Consider the following 20,370-nt stretch of genomic DNA (forward strand, 5'->3'; position numbering starts at 1 on the left):
TAATAAACAACTGAAGTGAATGTGCAAAAACATTCCTCAAATGCCGCATTTCCTATTAGGTATTTCCCTTAACCTCAACAATATAATAGCCAATGTACATCCACGTTGTAGTAAGTACTCCATTACAAGTAATGCCTTGCATTGAGATTTTAACTAAAAATATTATTAACAAAAGTGAAAGTACATTTTTATCTTGTAGTTTGGTCAGGTGGAGCAGATTTCACTTGCTCTGTATCATGGGCAGTTTCTTGGATAATATTGAATTTTATTTCATAATCTGAATACACAAGTGAAAAATATAAAGTAGTACATATAAGTGTAACAAATTAGAAAGGTACATTATTTCATTTTGACATGTACCATGTGTATTTGTACAATAACATAAATATTTATTTAAATAAAGTACTTCAGGTACTTTCTGCTACAGAAGCTGGTAAAGCAAATGTGGGCGAACAAATGAGTAAAGCTGAATTTTACACAGCTGATGGCAAAATTAAGTTTATTTCATGTAATAGACCATTATCTTTTCAGCACCTCGGGACTGCATGAAAGCAAACACACCCAAAAAGAAAAAAAAGCAACAGAAAGTTAACCTCTCCCTCTGCTACAAGCTTACAAATCATATCAGCAAAACATACAATATCAAGAGACCTCCAGATAAAGCAAAGTGAATGGACTTCAAATGAAATAGTTTACTCAGTAATATAGTCAAAATAGTTTTGCATAGGGGTTACCTGGGGGCAAAGGCACAACTTTATGCATCTCCTAATGATGTTTAGCCTCACAGATGCCTTAGTCTTACAAGCCCTATCTTCATTTGGTGTGAGGTGAACTTTGTAGGCTTGTCTTGTGAGGCTAAAAAAAAACAAAAAAAAAAACAAACAAAAAAAAAAACAAAAAAACAACACAACTTAAGAGAAAACACTGAACCTAACTTTACCCCATTATAAAAGGCCAGCTGTTTAACTCCTTGCATAGAGTATACAATACAATCTGTGCAGCAAAAAGAAAGTTAATGAACCTGAGGAAGAAAACGCAACAAGGCACAAGTCAAGCAAGCTCACAGAGACACAGTTAAACACACCGTACATGACGATATCAAAAGGCATTACAGGACTGCATACGCATTTGTATAAGTGTGATAACTGAATCTGTACATTGCAGAAAAGCTACTCTACAGGAGGCACTGTAGCTAAATAAAAGGCAACGGGACCATTTCACTGGTGATTGTCAACAAAAGTAAAGTCTACTGTGTAGATACAACAACTATAAAACAGCAGCAGTGCTAAATTCCTATTCTAGAAATAAGTGATCCCTTGTTTTCAATATTTCACAATACAAACATAATTCAGTGATCTTAAAAAAATAATAACAATATGGAATGTTTTCCCTTAATAACCTCATGATTACAAGAAACAGAGGACGCAGGTGGTCTGAGATCTTCAAGCACTTAGAGAAGAAACGTACAGCAGAAGTAAACATTAGTGCAATGCCACTTTCAAGGCAAAGGAACGATTCAGCATGTGATAGTAAAACTAATAATAATAATGACAGTGAGAAAGAGCATGCAAGAAAAATTGCAGAGAAAGAGGGCACAGTGCGCTAATCTGACAATTTGCTCCATGACAATGGAGCTGAAGTGCAAGCAGAGGGTGCATCTGCAAAAGGTGCAGAGGCTGTAGATTCCAGTGCATATCTGTCTTTGGTGTCTTGTATTGTAAAGGACTGAAGGCTGAGATAGAGGGCATGAGTCTTTTTAAATTTGTGTCTACTGAGAAGAAAAAATTCTGTGAGAATTTGGTTCCTGCCAATTTCCAGCCAAAGTGAAGGAGTAAACACTGATCTAGAATTATTTTTGTCATCAATTCATAATAAAATCTAAAATACCAAAATAATCCTAGATCAACCCTCCCACATTTAAGAAATATATGCCCTGGTGTGCAGACACTGCTACAGCAAGTGCAGCTCTGTAACTGGTCCTGAGTCGGTGGAGTGTATAGTTATGTATGTATATGTATGTGTGTGTGTGTGGATTGGTCTGTTCTATTGGTCAGAGCTAGTGGGAGGCACCAGCAGTGGAGTCCCCACTTGTGAAGCTTTCTGCCCTCTGTGTGACTTTTTATCTGGTGCCTCTGATGCACTTCGACTGTTTACAGCCACCTCAGCAGCAGCCTGTCGCTCACATAGGCTGCCCAGCAGCTCAGCCGTTTTAAAGACAGAGGCATGACCCCCGGGTTGCAGGGACTGGACCTTCTGCAGGTTCTGCAGGGTCCGCAGCATCTCAGCAGACACAATAGGCAAATGGTTCTCCTGGATCAAGCTGGAACTGGCAGGCCGCAGAACAGTGTCACGCTGGCCTGAAGGCCTGGGAGCCGGCCTGGTCCGCTGGGGTGCTGTGGCTTGGATAGAGCCAGATGATGTCTTCTTCTGGGGTGGATGTAAATCTTCTTCTTCCACTGACTGATCACTAGAAGCTACTGTGCTGTCATCAGAGTCATCACTCATACCTTCATCATTGTCGCTGTTGTCGTCATGATCATCATCTTTTTCCTCTTTGCTTCCATCTCCATCTGTGATATAAATCATATCTTTGGGCAAAGAGCTGAACTGATAAACCAGACGCTGACCTTCCACCTTATTCAGTATGCCTCTCTGGTAGTAATACCTGCAGAAAAACAGAGACTCAGCATTAAGAATAAAAAACCCAGAATCATGTTTGGTCATTATTTAAGATCCAGAAGCTGTTTAAGTCAAAGTAAAAACATGAGCATGATACTCTTGAGTATTTTATGATGACTGTGTACCTGAGTGCTCTGCCCATTGTCTCATAATTCATATCTGGCTTGTTCTTGTGTTTGCCCCAGAGCCTGGCTACTGCTTTTGAGTTGACCAACTTGAAGATCCCTGCATCGGGATTAGTCCATTTGATGTAGCGGGGGCAGACCTGTCGATCCTGCAGCAGCTCCATCAGGAACTGCCACAGGTACAGAGTGTTTCCTCCTGAAGCACAAACAGGAAATATGATGAAAAAGGAAAGATAAATAAACAGCACAGAAAATTTATTTTGTTAAAGTAATGTAATTTATTTGTCTCAGGCCATTTTCAGATATGGAATATGTAACACTGCTGTCTTCAACTATCTTTTGTCATAGCGGAGAGCAGTGTAAGTGTTCATTATGAAACAACAAGCTTTGCATTTTTCACTCTGTGCATTCTCTACTGCTTTGTATGTTATTCTGCTTATGTTGTACTGAAAGTGTTTTGGAAAAATGACACTGATTCTCACTGTGACGTGACGTACTGCCAATATATTTTCACAATGAGGTGAATATCTGACAACACATTGACTAATATGTGACAATACCTTTGTTGTATTTGTCCTTTTTCACTATAATATCTGGTGTGGGAGACTCTGCCCTCCGATGTCGAGGTTTTCTACCTGGTGAGATGAAGAACAGGAACACAAGCTATTTAATATGATCACACAAGCCATGATCTAGTTTCAGATAAGATGATGAACAAATAAGTGACTGACCTCGCTTTCTTGACTGCAGCGGTGCCGCAGGCTTCTTCATGTGCAACGAGTGCCATTGTGATTGGTCAACAGCTCCCACAATGCCCCCTGCTGACACAGTCACCTGGGTAACAGGAGTAGTGATGACATCAGCCAGTGATGGTAAGAAGGTCTGGGCTGCAGGGGCACATAAACAGATGTAATGAAAGAGAACAGCAGTGTGACCACCATGTCTAAAAATAACATCCTGCAGTCAAACCTGTCCTACGTCCACAAGCAGACAGAGAGAGATTTTACTGGGGCACCCTGTTAATGTGTATGTAAGTAGTGTTAACGCGTATTTGTTCATGTGTTTGCTTACAGTAGTGTTGTTCCAGGGAGAGGGTGTCAGGGCAGTCCATGTTGAGAAGTGAGTCAGCGGCAACAAGTGTCTCCATGGTCTCTTCCTCTCCACTTTCACATGGCTCCACTACAGACCACAGACAAGGGAGTTACACACATAAACACTCTGCAGCAGGTGGGGGAGGCTGGTGGTGTGTAGGATGAAAATTAAACACGAGAAGCTCTGAGGATAAAGCTTCATTTTAAAGAGCTGGCTCGCCCAGATTATAACAGCATACATTCTTATTACTTCTTAGCATGAAATTACTTTCATCATCACCTACCCCCAGTCGTAAGGACTGCATATGAAAGTGGTTCACAGCTTTTTTTTGTGTGTGTGACACTAACCACACAGCCCTATCCGGTTTAAGTGCCCCTTTATAATACCTTTCAACAGATATAATGGGCTTTGCTGGAATTGCACAACAGTAATTCACCACAAAGACAGCTGACTAAGGTTGGAGGAAACTGAAGTGTGTCCTGTGCAATAGTGAAAGGTTACAAAAATCATACAACATCAGGATCACACTAGATTGTCATCATATTTCTGTGCTCATTACCCCATAAACACTAACATGGGGTAATGTTTACGACATTAGCATATCTCTAATTAGACTCCTCTACAGGTGACTGTGTTGAGAATCACTGCCCTATAGGTAAGAGACAGGTGCTTTTTGTAATCAAGGTGTACTGACCCTTTAATGACCCAACACAGTGCTTACAGTCCTTTGTCTTTATCCCTTCCCTCACTGAAAGTCAAGTAAAGCATCATCCAACTAGGAGGCTTCACGATGTCAAACCATGTGGGCAGCTCTATCAGGGCTCCTGTGACCCCTGACATCTGTGGGCATTAATCGGGTCACACATGCGGGCCCTTGGTGAAAGTGTCACCACATGGGGTCTATTGTTTTGTGCGCATCTATTAATGTGACATGTTGTGAAGGACCGAGCTAACAGATGTCTGCCGTCAGCTCAAACACTTTCTGCCCCCCGGGAAAACCACCTACCGACACATCACAACAAATGGCCACGTTTGACGAAACGCAGCAGGTTGGTTCCGTCCAGACCCAAAGTAAACAGTAGTTACACATGTGTCAGTAATTGTTGCTGTGCTGCTATTAGCCTTAGCTAACGTTACCATCTGCCCTGTCCAGCCAGCGCCGTGTCGCCAAAACAACCCGATATAGCGGTATAACTTACTTTTACCTCCCAGCATCGATGACAGACAAGCTATAGCATGGGTGCTGTAGCCCGGACCGACCACGTCTACATCCTAATGTGATTCATTAGCGCATTTCCACAGAAATTAAACCAGGAATGTTTTGCTAACTTCCTGAATTTTTGCGGAGGGTGGTCCATGTGCGAGGGTTGCGACTGCGCAAGCGCAGCTCCACGTTTTCCCATATATCTGCTGTGACTTCCAGACGGATAAGACTTGAATAATAAAGTCAATTTATCGACTTTAACGCTGCTGGACAACTATAACCCCGTGCGGGCAGACGCTGGGTGAGCTCACGTCGTGAAAGTGTCGGATAAAGAGGCTGGAGCCTGCGTGTGTTGCGTTCACTGACCTTCAAACAGCTGCTGGGGATCGTCCTCAGTCTGTAGCTGTTCACACGCAAGACCCGAGAAAGAGAGCAGGTGTGGATGAGGTACCTGCTCCACGATCACCGAGGGGTACTCAGAGTGACCCCCCACCTGAATGAGATGAGATCAGAGAGCAGATTGCACTGCAGTTTGGTCACACTCCTCAGAAAGGCTTGTTGCCCTGTTTCATATTAGATCAGGTGATACTTTGAGCTTGACTTTGAAATGTACTCACCTGTGACATATTAATGTGGTCACTGGCATAGTCAAAGATGAGCTCTGACTGCTGTAGCATGGCTGAATATCACTCACACACACACACACACACACACACATACACACACAACCTTAACTGTGTGAAAATAGCATCCCAGCTTTCCTCCTGTAGACTGTTAATATCCCAATAGGCCTGATGTGTTTTTGTGTCCAGACAGATCAGTTTTTAAGAGAATCTCCTGATGGCTGAAACTGTGACTGTCAGTGTGGATCTACCAGAGAGCTTCCTCCAGGATAGGCTGATGTCTTCCCATGCACGGTAACTCTACGGTGAAAGAGTGATGTGAGTAAAATAACTGACCAAAGACATAGAGGCGTCACAGGAAACTCATGTTCGCTCGCTGTGCTTCAACTCTCGATGAGGAAGTGGGGGTTGCTGAACTGTCCTGCGGTCTGACTGAAATGAGAAAAGAAATGAGGACAAACGTGTGCGAGGGGACGATCTGGGGACAAAACACACTGTATAAATGCCACACTTGCAGTGAAATTCGGGTGGCATGCAGTTCTAGAGTTTCTAATAAAATGTCCAAATAAAGAAAAGTGGTCAGTCTGATGTTACAGCACAGTTTGCTTCCCTCTTTCATACATCTCATTCTTTTTGCTCTTATCTTGCGTCTAAAAGAGGCTAACCCAGCAACAGGAAGGAAGCGTTTGCACTGCAATGTGTGTGTGCGTGTGCGTGTGTGGTATTAGAAGGGGGGAGGCAGCTGGTGGTGAACATGAAACATGATGTCTTTTCACAATGTTCAAGGTTTTAGGGCTGTTGCATGCACATTCCTTAAAACTTTACTGTGAAGGGGACATTCTGGGCAAACTACACGATTCCTCCTCTCCTCAACTCCTCCTCAGTCTCTCCCCTTCACATGTTTTTCTCTCCCCTCACCCCATTTTTTTAGGCCATCACATTACTGTCAATTCCTCTTAATGACGCAGTATGCTTTCAGGTTTTTTTGAGGTTATAAGAAAGTAGGTGAATGTAGTCTCTTCTGCTGCAGCCTCCCCCTCACAAGTGTCACATTTAAGCTGTAAACAGTGCACACCTGCACTTACCTTCAGCCTCTCTCTGGCGAGGATCACGGCAGGATTTAGGTTTTGTGTACAATAGATTTCGCGCAGTGAACAAACTGCTTCCAGGGAATTAATTCTAATCACCGAGCGCCTACATTTTAATCCCATTAATCCTCAGTTTGGTTGAAAAAGCCTCGGTAGAGTCTCACAGATCCTGAGTTTTTTTTTTATACCCCTGCTGGCAGACAGAGAAAATGCGAGAGTGCTTCTTTGTCTTTACATGTGTGAGACAGAAGCAACATGTTTGGGTCAGTTATCACACAGGAAGCACAGCTCAGTTAGGAGGCACCGCTTCCTGAGTTCCTGTGCCAAACTGCTGCCAACATCTCTGCCAGCAATGGCCTTCTCATTTCTAACTTCCTCTGATGTTTGCAGTCATTTGGCACTCAGTGATTTATGCAGGACACCAGTGAAATTGAGACTATTTCACCCCTCAGAGCAGTCTAAGGTATTTAAGTAAGTGAGGAAAACAAATCTCCTTTTTACAAACATGTATACAATGTTTGATTATAGGAGAGACCAGAGCTGATAGCAGAGGTAGTGCTAATAATTTCAATAGCTTTAAGTAGTTCTTAATCCAAAATTCATGCATTTGCTGGTTTCAGCTTCTTAAAGGTTAATTTTTGCTTGTTTATGTTTTCTCAGCTCTCTCTGGAAGCAAGCTGAGTGTTTTTGGCCTTTTGGACAGTTTGTTGGACAAAACAAGTAATTTAAAGATATTGTTTCGGTCTCTGGGGAAAATGTTTTTTTTTTTTCCATTGTTTTCTGAGAAAATAATCTAGCTGCTGCACAAAGTACTTTTTTTAATGGTGAATCACAGATCATTTAATAAATCACCATTCAGCATGTGTTTCTTGTCATGTTGCAATACCTGTTTAACATAATGAACTAATAATTACTTTTTCATTTCCTAACCTGAAAATCAGGCTCTGGATGTATAGTATGGCAATGAAGGTAGTGAAAAACAGGTAGAGTGCAGCTTTTATTTTGTGCTGTGTAGAAGTGAACCGTACTACAGACCAGTGATGCGATGCCACAGGCCTGCAGGACTTCTGTATTTTTGCATTTTTCTTTCTTTGACTAGTAGCCACTGCTGCCTGCCATTGTGCCATGTGCATATGCTCATTGTTAGCGTGCCCTGCAGCCTGCTGCTACAGACGCCTCTCTAACAGTACAGAGACTTTGTTCATCAGCACTCTGGTCACATAGGTTTGTCCCTGTGGCCTTGGCAGTGGGATCCAACTCTGTGAAGTGGGTGCCAGGCCCCTAAGGACACTGATAAGCCACCATAACATTCATTCCCCAGTATGCGTGTGTGAGTGTGAGAGAGTCAGTGACTGAGATATAAGAGCACGGGTGTGTTTGACAGAAACGGGCAGAGAATGTGTATGTATGCATGTGAACTAGGCCAGTCTGATAGCAGTATGGCAAGTGAGGGAACAGCTGATAAGTCCCCCTTGTTGCTCGGGGTAACTGGGCTTTGATTAATGAAAGCAGTGAAATATGGTGCATGGAGAGGAGGAGGTCATGAAATAGGGAAAGGTAGAGATCGTCACATTAACACACATGTTGTTATGAGCTCTTTGTTGTATATACGTGGTGGTTTAGCTGTCATTTAAAGTCAGTTAAGTACTGGTAGTTTTTAATAAACATTTTCTGGCAGGATGTTTAAGCAGTGTCAAACGGCCATGCTCAGAAAATCACACACTGTGAAAATACTTTCACTTTCCCTTCAGCACATGTAATGCAACATAGAGTCACATGAAGTGCGACCAGCATTTCCTTTTGTTGTTTTAAAATATTGTTGAAGTAGTAGATGTGTTATGTGGAATAAGAAGTTGTAGGCTTACCTTAGGTTTACAGCTTGTTTCTGTATGTGGCAGAGCAGCAGCTGCCTGGAGGATCTGAGAGAGAAACGAAAATTGTTCTCATCCCTTTTGGCAAACACACAGCCTTCATCTGCATACAGACCTGGGATCAGTTTCCTTTTGCAGGGCTCCACTCAGCAGGGAAGGTGCCACACAGGCTTAATATCACTGTAGATCGACTTGTTTTTTTTGTTTTTTTTCTTGTTGCTTTCAGCCCTTGTCAGTTCTTGCTTCCTCTTTTCCAGAGAACTGCACCCCCCTGTGAGATGTGATTGGTTACCTGCGTTGTGAGTCAAGGTAACCCATAGTGACCATTGTCAGTAAGGAGCAAATGTAAACACGGGCATATTTGCAATGTAAAGCAGTAGAGAGCCAAGCGACCAATCTGTAAACAGCCCCGCGGTTTATATGAGGGTGGACAGCCATTGGATTATATGTGATGATTTCACTAAATTTGAAATTAAATCATTAGGTAAGCTTCACTAAGCTGAGGTGGATTTATGAAGCCACAGGTTAATGTTTACATTTTACACAAGTGTAGATATAGACAGAAAACAGATACAAAACAGAACAAAAAGACAAAAAAGGCTTACAGACACAAGCACAGATGGATTCACTCCAGGTAAAATACAGGTCTATTATTTCTCCAGTCCCTTGTGCTCCCTAGTGGTAAAACTCTGCACCAACACCCTTAACAACTGTCTAGTCCACCTGCCTATTGCCTTCCTTTTGTCTCTCCTTTAAATAAACAACCGCTAGAACAGAAAACGATGTGGCACATAGGGTCTAGTATAGGACTGTCACTGCTGCTTTTTGGACGTTAACAGGGCCTTCTGCACCCAGCCCGACTGTCTCAGTATCCTGCCACTGTTGTAATGGTTGGATTACAACTACCCCTTCTGTCAACTTCATCCATCCATTCATCATCTATACCCGCTTATTCCTAACCAGGGTCCCAGGGATCTGCTGGAGCCTATCCCAGCTCTCTTTGGGTGAAAGGCAGGGGTACACCCTGGACAGGTCACCAGTCCATCACAGGGCCACATAGAGACAAACAACCTCACACACTCACACTCACTCCTATGGGCAATTTAGAGTCACCAATCAACCTGACATACATGTTTTTGGACTGTGGGAGGAAACCAGAGTACCTGGAGAAAACCCACACAAGCACAGGGAGAACATGCAAACTCCACACAGAAAGGCCCCTGATGGGTTTCGGCATGGTCACTCATTTACCGTGGCACCCCATTAATCATCATATGTTCAAAAATACATAAAAGTTGAACATGTATGATTAATTATTTCACTGTCAAATATGATGATCTGTGTCGAGAAACTCACTCAATTCTTGAAAAAGTTGGTTTTGAGGATTTTAACATTTGCATATTTAAAATATGATTTAAAGAGCAACAGCATATTTATTTTAAATAATTGTATCTTTTGTTCTATCCATTTATAACCAATATCAGTGGGTGGAGTTGGACTGATAAGGCCAAGTAATTCAAGCCTCCCCTTCATTTCCTTTGTCATCTTTCCCCATTTCTGCAACAGCAGACAGAAAGAATGTGCTGCTTTGGCTCAAAATAAGGTTTACTCCCATAATGTTTTCATAAAGCTGCAGAGAGTGGGGTTGATTATTACAATATGCGTGTTTGTGTGTGTGAGAAGGATGCAAAGGGAGAAATAATTCAATGGAAACCAAATTTGAGGTAAATCATTAATTACAGTTGTAATAATCACAAACAGGTCACAATTCTGATGTTGGAAACCAGGTGCTGTGTAAAGCTGGAACGATTTGCGACTGTACAAAAATATTAGGTACAAGAGAGGGCGTCAGGAAAACTGGTGGGTATTGTGATTTACTCAAGATGGAGGAAATGTAGCCTGATATTTTTGAGTACAGGTCTTTGATTTTTATATGTTTAATTTCAGTTTTCCCTCTTGTTATAATTAAGACTACAGAGACAGCAATAGTTGCATGAAAAAAACAAGTTTCATTTCTGCCATATGTGGTTCATTAGGTTGCTATTTGCGATATGCAGAGGACAACAGTTCTATCTCTGTCATTTATGCAGAGATGCACATTAGATGGGCCATCAAGATGTTACAAGCATACGCCACCAACTAGCAGTTTTTAATAGACGATAAAACTTGATACAGCAGAGCAGGATATATTGTCATTTATTATTCCAGACCACTAGAATTTTGATCTTTATGAAAAGCTGCAGCTGCACATTTACCTGATATAAACTGCACGGTGACAGTTGTCACATTTGCAGTATTTGTCTGACCAACCTGTGCACCATATGTGTGTCTGCGGATGATGTATCATTATTTATCTTGTACTCTGGCCACATAGATGATTCATCCCATTGTCGGAGAAGCAGTAAAAGGGAGGTACCCTAAGCATCTAGGGCTGTGACACAAAGTTTGAATGTCCCCTGATGTATAGCTAAGTGGGAGACGGATGAAAGAAATATTCCAGAGTTCCAGATACGTCAATACGTCAGTGTAATGAATCCCTTCTGCCGGCCACGTCTGCTCACCTTCTGCTGCTTTTACTGCTGCATCTGTGAAAATGGCTAATGTTATGTGCTTTTGTGTCTTTTATCGGCCGTTCCTTAAAGTGTGAAATCAATGGTGCGTGACCAACAGCACACCAAAGTAAACAAAAATGCAGAAAGCAATTTCATACATGTTGTGAGCACATACATGAGCTCACACAGAGTCTTCAGTACACATACCTTCGTTATGTGTTCTCACTGCCAAGAGGCAGTGTGAAGGTCTTAGCTTGAGCTTGGTTCAACATTTTTCCCTTGAAGTATTTCCATGCCTGAACTACACACAGGCAACACACACACACACTTTCACATTTATAATGAAAGCTTATTTTCTTTGTTCTTCCAAATGTTAGTTTAAGATATGCCAGACTGAAAGCTCTGCTCTTGTGCTATCAATGCAGAATAAATAGTCTAAAACTAGGAAGAATGGAAATGAGTCCCATGTGTCAAGACGTGTATAAGCTTTAAATTATTACATTTCTGTCAGAAGCAGTGTGTTTAGGTGAGCTCAGAAGACAGGGGGAAGAGCCAAACAGGGTAGTGGATGGTACTAGATAAAAGAGACAGCAATAATATATCATCTTAAATTCTTAAAAACCTTAGAAGCCAAATTGTCACCGTCAGACAATTCAGTGTGCAAAAGGTTAAGAGAAGGAGCAGGTAGAGTCTGTCACATATTTGAAAGTGAAGTCAAACGTCATGTTCATACAGTTGGTGTCGGTTGTTTTTGAATGCAGTTTGCTGGCACAGTCCTGCCAAGCATTCACAGTAAATATGCACAACTCGACACATAAATATAGCTGGAAGGGGCAGATAAACATGAAAGAATGTTTGGGGAAAGAGGGAACAGAAAGGGACCAACCCAGGTTTATTCACGCCCCCCAACCCCTGGAACCAAGACCCAAAACTATCAGGCCCCCAGTCCAGACATTTTTCAGCACTTTCTGCTTGTGTCTTAAACTGTAGGGAGGTGAAGACAAACTGTGTGTCCAAATGTAGTGCACGGGAGTGTGTTTGAGTGGGGGTGTGTGTTTCAGAGGAGCTTAGAGCCTCAGTGTTCCAGCCAGAGTTCAGAGTTAATAAAGGGAAGTCCACAATTTGTGTTGCATCCAGAGAATCCCTCAGCAGCATGGAGACTCTGTCAAAGGTTTACAGTAGTTTTTATTGCTAACTGGAGCATTTTCTCTTATTAACCTTTTGACTTCCATCTGCTGCAAGTTTTCATCCATATTTTCCAGCTCCTAGTAACAATAAAAGTGACATTACCTCTCTACGGTAGACTGCTTTAGCGTTATATTAGCTGTAGCTGGGCTGTGGAGAGTTTTCCTGCCCTAAGATCTACTCCATTAATTGTGCTGCAGGTAAAATTCAAAGAGTGAATGACTAAAACTAAGTTGCACTTTATTTGCTCACACTTCACACACACACACACACACACACACACACACACACACACTTTATATTACAGACAAGTAAACTTTTTAAGTTTGTGTTTTTAGTTAGAAGATATCACCTCTGTTAGTTTGTTAAATAGTCTGTGAAGCTAAAGTATCACCATAATTATAACTTAGATTTTCATCTACGCTAGAAGCATGGAGACACAGTCTGCCTTTATCCAAAGGTGCACAAATCTGTATACCACAATCATGTGAGCTCACTCAAGTACTGCAACACAATTTTTTTTCCTTTGCTTTGGATAAAGTCTGGTTAGCTGATTCTCCCTGCTTCTAGTCTGTTTACAGAATTCATTCTATTTAAAGCTAAAATGGTAAAGCAGGGTTTATTTATTTTTTGTTTAAAGGAATATTTAAATATTTTAGGAAATGCTTTTTTCGAGAGCCGTGAACCACTCTTGTGCTTTTTATGATTACTATGAAGCCTAAAACAGCCAGTTAGTTTAGCTCAGGAGGTGAAAGGAAGAACAAATGGTCACATACCCTGATACAACTACAACCTGTTGTCTTTTATGTTTTGTACAGGCAGAACAATGTTATAACCTTATGATGTGATTTGACCTTTATATTTCAGAAGTATTAATCTTCTCTATCTTATCAAGAAGTGAGTCGGCATATTGGTGTTAAATGCTAAACTTTTAACTCAGTTTAAAGTTAGCTGATTTTAATTTCAAGTAATTTTTCTAGAGATAAATATGAGATTCTAAATTGATCCTGGGCTAATTATGCTTGATTTATAGACAAGAAGGAGCTCAGTGAACAACGCTGAGTTTCTCAGCAAGTTTAGGGAGGAATGCACTGAATTTGATTTCTTTCAGTTGGCGCTGCAGCACCCATTGGTTTGATTTAATGTCAAACCACAGAGACGTTACAGTGTAGAGTGGAGAGAGGAATTTAGAGAAAGGCGAGGGAAACAAGGGCAGAGGATAGGGGGAGAGATAAAAAAACAAGAAAAAAAAGCAGAAAAGAAACAAGAGCGAAGGCAAGGAGAGCAGATGATGAGAAGAGTCAGGGAGGGGTGGTGAGGGATCACAAGACAGACACTCCTTTGACAGCTAATGTGACATGTGTGACGCTGGTTTAGCCTGAAGAAACATTCCTGGTCAGAGCTCTGTATGTGTGTGTGTGTGTGTTAGGAGTAAAGAGAAAATAAAGAGAAAGAAGGCTCTGTGTTATCACTTGCCATCACATGATGCCAACTGCTGCTACACTTAAATTAAACCCACGTTGCAAACAAATACACCACACTCAGAGTCGGGCCGCAATGACAGGCAAAGCTAAGATTCACAGATGTAAATCTGTGATCATGTGTAGGAATAGATAATGGCTAGAAAACAGATGTTATCTTAAGTACACAACTTTTTTATTATAGTTTATATATATATATATATATATATATATATATATATACTTTATCATATAACATCTTATTCACTTCATTTATTGCAAAAAGAAACCCCAAATTATTGTCATACCAACAAGTCAGATAAAGATAATTTGGAGCAAATACATCTATGAAACACATAAAGCCTTAAGAATAGGCCCAGTAGCCTATTGAACTGTATAATACAATAGCTGAATGGTACACAGCTCAGATCATGCATCAGTAGTTTAGTAACTAGTAGGAAAGTGAGACCAACAGGACATTTAAAGGCATTAATGTTACAAGTTATAAAGTTTGCACATTTCTCAGTACGTACATACACTGGAATGAAGTCCATACAATGCAAAATGTATCAGACTTATGGCGCCAAAGTAGTGTTCACTATCCGGGCTGCTGATGAGCTGCCTCAGACAATCGAGCCTTAGCACATCATTTTAAATAACACTAATGACGAACTTTGACTCTATAAGCGCCAGTTTGTTCGTTTCACACATTTTACACTTAATCCAAGAATACAACATATGGCAGTGCACTGGTGCTTTGTTCTTCTTGAACAGGAAGTGTGTGTGGTGACCCATAATGGCAAGTGTTCATATATAAGTAAGGATGAGTATCAGTGAAACCTGATTTTAAAATGTCCTTTAAGATTTGAAGGAGCCTTGAATGAGCGTTACCCACATGCATCCATCCATATGTCAATATTTAGATTTTTTTCAGCTTTTTCTCACTTCTCAGACTCTCCTCAGGCTGTACTGGACTTGTTGGTTGTGTGGGAGTTGCTGTGGTCAGAGGCCCGTTCAGTTACTTTCAGCTTCATGCACGACTGCTTCTCGTCCATCAACATTTCGGCTGGTAGGCACCAGCAGCACAGGCAGGACTAGAGAAGGAAAAAATTGATGAGATAGTTTGCGAGGCCAAGGGAGGGAAAAAATCATTAGTGTGTTTATAATAAATATGTTTGGTGAAGGAAAAAAGTATGTGGTTCCTTTTTTTCCTAGTTTACAACCCAGAAATGAGCTTGTTTGCTTTAGAGAAGCAATTGGATTGAAAAAATCACTCTCATTTAGTAGAAGAAGTGCTTGGCCAAGAAACAGTCATAACTTACACAGTGTAAGATACTACATGTTGTGAGAAGAAGAAGTAGAAGTGCTGGTTGGAGGGTTTTGTTATTTTTGGTCAGAACCTATTTAACATTTTCTGTTTCCAGTCTTTATCTAAAGCAAAGCTAATGGTCTGTAATCAATATCCTCATCCAACCCTCAATAAATAAAGAAAATAAACCTCTTACTCAAAATGTCGAGCTATTGTTCTTAAGACATGTTTACATTGTTGCAAGTTGCGTACCACTGCACCTTACCCTGAAGCAGTTCTTGAAGCGCTTGCTGACCATGTAGAGGGCGATGGGGTTGATACAGGAGTTGACAGATGCCATGTTAATGCCGATGTAGTCCAACACCAAAAAGAAACTGGGAAAGTTACAGACACATAAGTTTTCCACCTCACCCGACCTAAAGAGGGATTCATTCTTCTTCTGCAAGCGCTTTGTTTTTTTTTTCTTTGGTGGACTGTGGGAAGGTTATTTCCTCCTTACCTGAGCAGTTCGCAGCGGTTTGGATCTTTCTCATCATAGATGGTGAGCTTCAGGATACGACTGAGGTGCAGTGGCAGCCAGCACAGAGCGAAGACCAGAACCAGGCAGAAAACTGTCTTAGCTACTTCCCTCCGCTGAAAACAGACAAATACACATACTGTAAATCACTGCACTGTACAGGCTGTGCTAACAATTTGGCATTGAAATTGCTGCGATAGAATTGTGTCCACAAAAAGATGTCTAAAAATGTTCTGAAATTCCAAATTTGTCATATAAAATAAATTAAATAAAATCCATTTTGAGGAGTCTCAGGTTAGACATAAATAGAAAAGCTGTATTTGTGGCTTTAAAGTAAAATGATAAAATAAAAATAAAATATTCCTTTAGCTTAGTTGTGTGGTTCTCCTGCAACAAAATTAGTGTAACATGAGAATCATTCAAAACACTTAATATGAAGCCTGTCAAAAATCATTAGTGAATAGACTAAATAAAATAAATGCAATGACTGAACCTGTTTGAGGTGATCACTGAGAGCAATCTGGACTCCGTTCTTCTTGCTCAGCATCTCACAGGTCATCAGCGTGTAGAAAATAGCAGTGCAGGCCAACGGCAGGCAGAAATATGCACCGAACAGCCACCAGTCCTTCGCTGATTTGTAAAACTACAGGGAGAAAATGGAAGAACAGTTTTGGATGATACACAAACATCTCTATTGGAGAGATAAAGGTGAAGCATGTCAACAGTAAATTCAGTGGCTCATATCTGCAGAATGACATGGAGTGGGGAAGTAAAAGGGATGTCTTAAGTTGAGATTTGTTGACTTGCTTTTAAACATCAATTTATCTAAGTACCATAGTGGAGTTGGTTATTCTAAGGTTGCTGGCAGACACGGTAACACACACATGCGAATGCAGAAAGTGGAATATTTTCTGTCAGCAAAGAGTAAAAACTCTTGTTATATACTGAAGTTTTTATTTGACAATGCTTCATTTCCTGTAAATTCTTTCTAACCTCGATCATGACAGGAGGTCTGGGGTATAGGCTCTAAGCATGAGTCAGCATGTATGCCAACATGAACATCTGCGTCTCTGTGTGTTTTCATGTGTCAGTATGTGCATGTGTAGGTTTGTAGCGTGCACGGCTGTGTCAACATGCATGTTTTTTCTCTACATTGAATTATAGAACTCAGATGTTCTGTGTAGTGTCTGTTCACCCTCATAAAGTCAGTTTTCTGCATGGGGTGCAGCAAACAGATCCTCAGATGTTCTCCTTTGTACTCCATGGTGATCATGTCAAAGGCTATTGCCTCTGGCACAGCCAGGATAATGGATAATATCCAGATGATTGCTATCTCGATAGCCATCCACTTTGGGACTCCTATCCCTTTGATGCGGCTCCAGGAGGCCACGGCCCGATACCTGGAAGACCACATATGAAATCCGTTCAAACACCAATTAAAATGTGTAAAAGGAAAACTCTGACATTTTGTGCTTATTCACTTTTGTGTGTAGAATGAGAAGAATGATGCCACTCTTCTGTCTATGTCAGAAATATGTAGCCAGAGTGAGCAGAGAGTTGGCCTAACTTAGCTAACTAGCACCTTCAATGTGTCTGAGATATTGAGTATAAAACACGTCTCGGCTTAACAAAAAAATCAGCTTAAAGAAAGTCCAAGCTCCTATTTTCCAAACTCCTATTTCCAAGATCATAATACAGTCGACAGTCATGACCAGATAAGGTTGAGAAGTGCAACAGAATAATTGTCAATTTATAGATTGCTAAATCTAAAAGTTGCCAGTGGCAAGCAAGTCAAAGGTCAGGTCACAGGTCATTACTCTGACAATGTTTGTGTAATCCCTGACTGTTGTTAGGGACTGAAATTAGAAGCTGACATGAGAACAGGGCTGAGTTGTCAGTTGTTTGTAGCTGGGTTTACCTGTCAATACTCAGAGCACACAGACTCAGCACTGTGATCCCCACTGAGGCCTTCTGGATGAATGGCACCAGCTTGCACAGAGTCACCCCGAAAGGCCAGTCCTCTGCCAGGAGCTGCAGAGAGAAAGAATTGTTGACTGAGTTGAAGCATGGTAAGGGGTGAAGCACATTGTCTCGCACCCTGTCAGTAGGGTGACTTGGCAGTTTTCAAGTTGAGACATTTGAAGAACGAAGTGAGACTGAGAGCCAGAATGATCAAATTAAATGTCCTGCTGGATTTAATGATGTGGATGTTTTTGCAGGATAAGAGGAACAAATAACCAAACCCTAATCCAACCATGAACCAAGTCTTAAAAGGCAGTGATGAATTCTTCATGGTATGAATAGTTATATTTATATTGGATATTGGTTTTGCATAATGGATCATGATACAAAAAGGTGCACAACATTTAAAATTACTAATTCACTCAAATCCATTTTATACCTAAATTCTGCCCATGAATTCATTGAAATGAAACAGAAATGTTGTTTTGGCACTGTTATCTTTTTTACACACACACTTTTTAGCATAAGTAAACATCAGACTCAAACATCGGTGCACATTGATTTTCCCAGCCTCAGGCATGCAGCCCAGGTATGTGTGAAACTGAGCTAATTGGTTTGAGCAACATCCAGAGCTGTTTTTTCTTCTTCTTCTTCTTCTTGATAGGTTTAGGATTTTGGTCCTTTCCTGAGGACACAGTAAGGCCTCTTCTTTGACCTCAAAGCACCATAACCCAGGGATGTAGACTATCTTTTGGAGAACAGAAAAATGCCTGCTTTGGGCGGGTGACTGGAATGTGAGTGCAAATGTATTGGAATCATATGTGGCTCCTGTCTTTGCTCTGGTATGAAACTGCAACCAGTTGTTTTAACATGCTTGCCCCCTTACCCAAATACAGACACTTTGATCCTCACTCGAGGTCTTACTCACGCACATGTTTGTCTTTCTATGGCTGTTAGGATGCTCTTTGACTTACAGTCCGTCCTTGCACTAACCTTGACCTCGTAAACCAAGTTAAGATTATGGTGATGTCTTGGGGACTTGCTATTTGTCCCTATAAGGAATTAGAGTCCCCACAATTTGACTGTATACACACACACACACACACACACACAGTCCACCAGATAATGTGCCAGAGACACAGTGGGATGTAGAGGAGCCAAGAATCAAGTAAAGTAAAAATTGTTCTTATTATAAACTTAAGATGTACAGTATATTACAAAGTCTTTTTAAAAAGCTGAAAAGGTTTCAGTGGATTGGAAATTAAACTACTATGAAGCAGAAAATCATCATTATCAATCAGCCTATGTGGTATACACTTCCAAAAGTCGAAAGTATGCAGGACCTGGACTCACCTTGTAAACATTAATGGGAATGGCAATGATGATGTGCAGCAGGTCGCCAAGTGCCAGGCTGGCGATCAGGATGTTCGGCCCATTGCGCATGCACTTATTCTTATAGATGATCCTGAGAAGAGTGGAATTGCCAATTATACCCACAACAAACACCAGGCAGGACACAACTGTGTTGATGTACTTGAAGGTGTCTCGGATTTCTGTGGGTCCAGTGCACATTGGAGGTAGCCGGCGACGGGGCACGGTTATGTTGGGCCTCACTGGACCCTGCACATCCCTCTCTACGAGCCCAAGTCTCTGGGTAACAGCAGGAGAGTCCTGGAGTGCTTGTGTTTTTGGCTCCAGCTGCCCATTGGCCTCAAGAAGGTGACCCAGCAAGAGGAGTAACTTCAAGCAGAGGAAATGAGTTCTCATCCTGGAGTCTGGTTATGAATATGGCTTTTATTCAACTGGGCTGCAACTGCTCCTCTTTGAACACGCCTGAAACACAAATTCCAAGACAGTACTGTATGACTACAGCAATAATGTTAAACCATATAAAATAAACAGCCCCAGTGTGTTATAGGAATAATAGGTTCCAACACTTATTATATGACTTGAGCTCACTCAGCTATTCAGCTGTCAGTTTTCTCCAAATAAATTGACTGAAAACTCAACTGCAGACACATCCATCAATAACATTAGAGCCAAAACGGTAGTTTGACTTTTCTGAGAACATTTTTTTTGAGAGATTATTTCAGCCTTTCTCTCTCTCTCTCTCCATATATATACATCGCTCATATATATATATATATATATATACAACCACCTCATATATATATATATATATATATATATATATATATGTATGTATAGCAATATATATGTAGTTTAATGCTGTTAAAATTCTCACCTAGCTCTTAACTGAGGTAGAAATTCAAAAATTCTGTGATATCTGTAGATCAGACTTCCTCAGCAACTCTCAAGACACAGAAAAGTGAAGGGATGCTGTTTGTGTAGTGACAGTCCAATCATCTCCACCTACCCTCTGAGGCACTGGTGTAAAAGTAAAAATCCTCCAATCTGTGATCCAAAACTTCCAACCAGCTCGTCTGGAAGTTCAGTCCTTTCTGGTTCTGGCTGCTGTGTACACAGTCTCAAGAGTCTGCTGCTCCTCCCCCTCCTCCCTGTAGAAAGAGGAGGGGGAGGAGGAAGACATGAAAAGGCAGATGTTCACAAGTTATTCAGTGGACATCATCGTTTTAATGGAGGATATAGGGTAAAAAATAAAACTGTGTGTTTTAGGTACTTAGACTGGGAGTGTTTTATGCCTTACTTTACTTTCATGATATATTTTCTCCGTGACATCGG

General features: G+C 41.1%; 2 protein-coding genes across 8 annotated transcripts; both read right to left on the reverse strand.

Moving 5' to 3' along the window:
* Positions 1-482: 482 nt before the first annotated feature.
* On the reverse strand, positions 483-8,950 carry LOC113134298 (ETS-related transcription factor Elf-1-like). Of its 6 annotated transcripts, none has more exons than XM_026313601.1 (9): positions 8,798-8,947; positions 8,677-8,730; positions 5,718-6,023; positions 5,467-5,593; positions 3,876-3,983; positions 3,536-3,691; positions 3,365-3,439; positions 2,805-3,000; positions 483-2,665 (listed from the first exon to the last, which is right to left on the reverse strand). In XM_026313601.1, exons 3-9 carry the CDS (start codon positions 5,775-5,777, stop codon positions 2,044-2,046), a joined length of 1,344 nt encoding a protein of 447 aa, XP_026169386.1. In that variant the 5' UTR covers positions 5,778-6,023; positions 8,677-8,730; positions 8,798-8,947; the 3' UTR covers positions 483-2,043. The 6 variants fall into 6 exon arrangements, with proteins under 6 accessions (XP_026169386.1, XP_026169384.1, XP_026169383.1 ...); XM_026313599.1 differs by having other exon boundaries at positions 5,718-6,155; XM_026313598.1 differs by having other exon boundaries at positions 5,718-6,155; positions 8,677-8,950.
* A 5,863-nt stretch (positions 8,951-14,813) lies between these two features.
* Positions 14,814-20,164, reverse strand: ednrba (endothelin receptor Ba). Of its 2 annotated transcripts, none has more exons than XM_026314618.1 (8): positions 20,045-20,164; positions 19,021-19,500; positions 17,624-17,736; positions 16,901-17,105; positions 16,199-16,348; positions 15,688-15,821; positions 15,454-15,562; positions 14,814-14,973 (listed from the first exon to the last, which is right to left on the reverse strand). In XM_026314618.1, the coding sequence occupies exons 2-8, from the start codon at positions 19,432-19,434 to the stop codon at positions 14,839-14,841; spliced, it is 1,260 nt and encodes a 419-aa protein (XP_026170403.1). In that variant the 5' UTR covers positions 19,435-19,500; positions 20,045-20,164; the 3' UTR covers positions 14,814-14,838. The 2 variants fall into 2 exon arrangements, with proteins under 2 accessions (XP_026170403.1, XP_026170404.1); XM_026314619.1 differs by lacking the exon at positions 20,045-20,164 and adding an exon at positions 19,913-20,031.
* Positions 20,165-20,370: the final 206 nt, after the last annotated feature.

Source organism: Mastacembelus armatus, chromosome 17, assembly GCF_900324485.2.
Source record: "Mastacembelus armatus chromosome 17, fMasArm1.2, whole genome shotgun sequence".
Taxonomy (NCBI): Eukaryota; Metazoa; Chordata; class Actinopteri; order Synbranchiformes; family Mastacembelidae; genus Mastacembelus; species Mastacembelus armatus.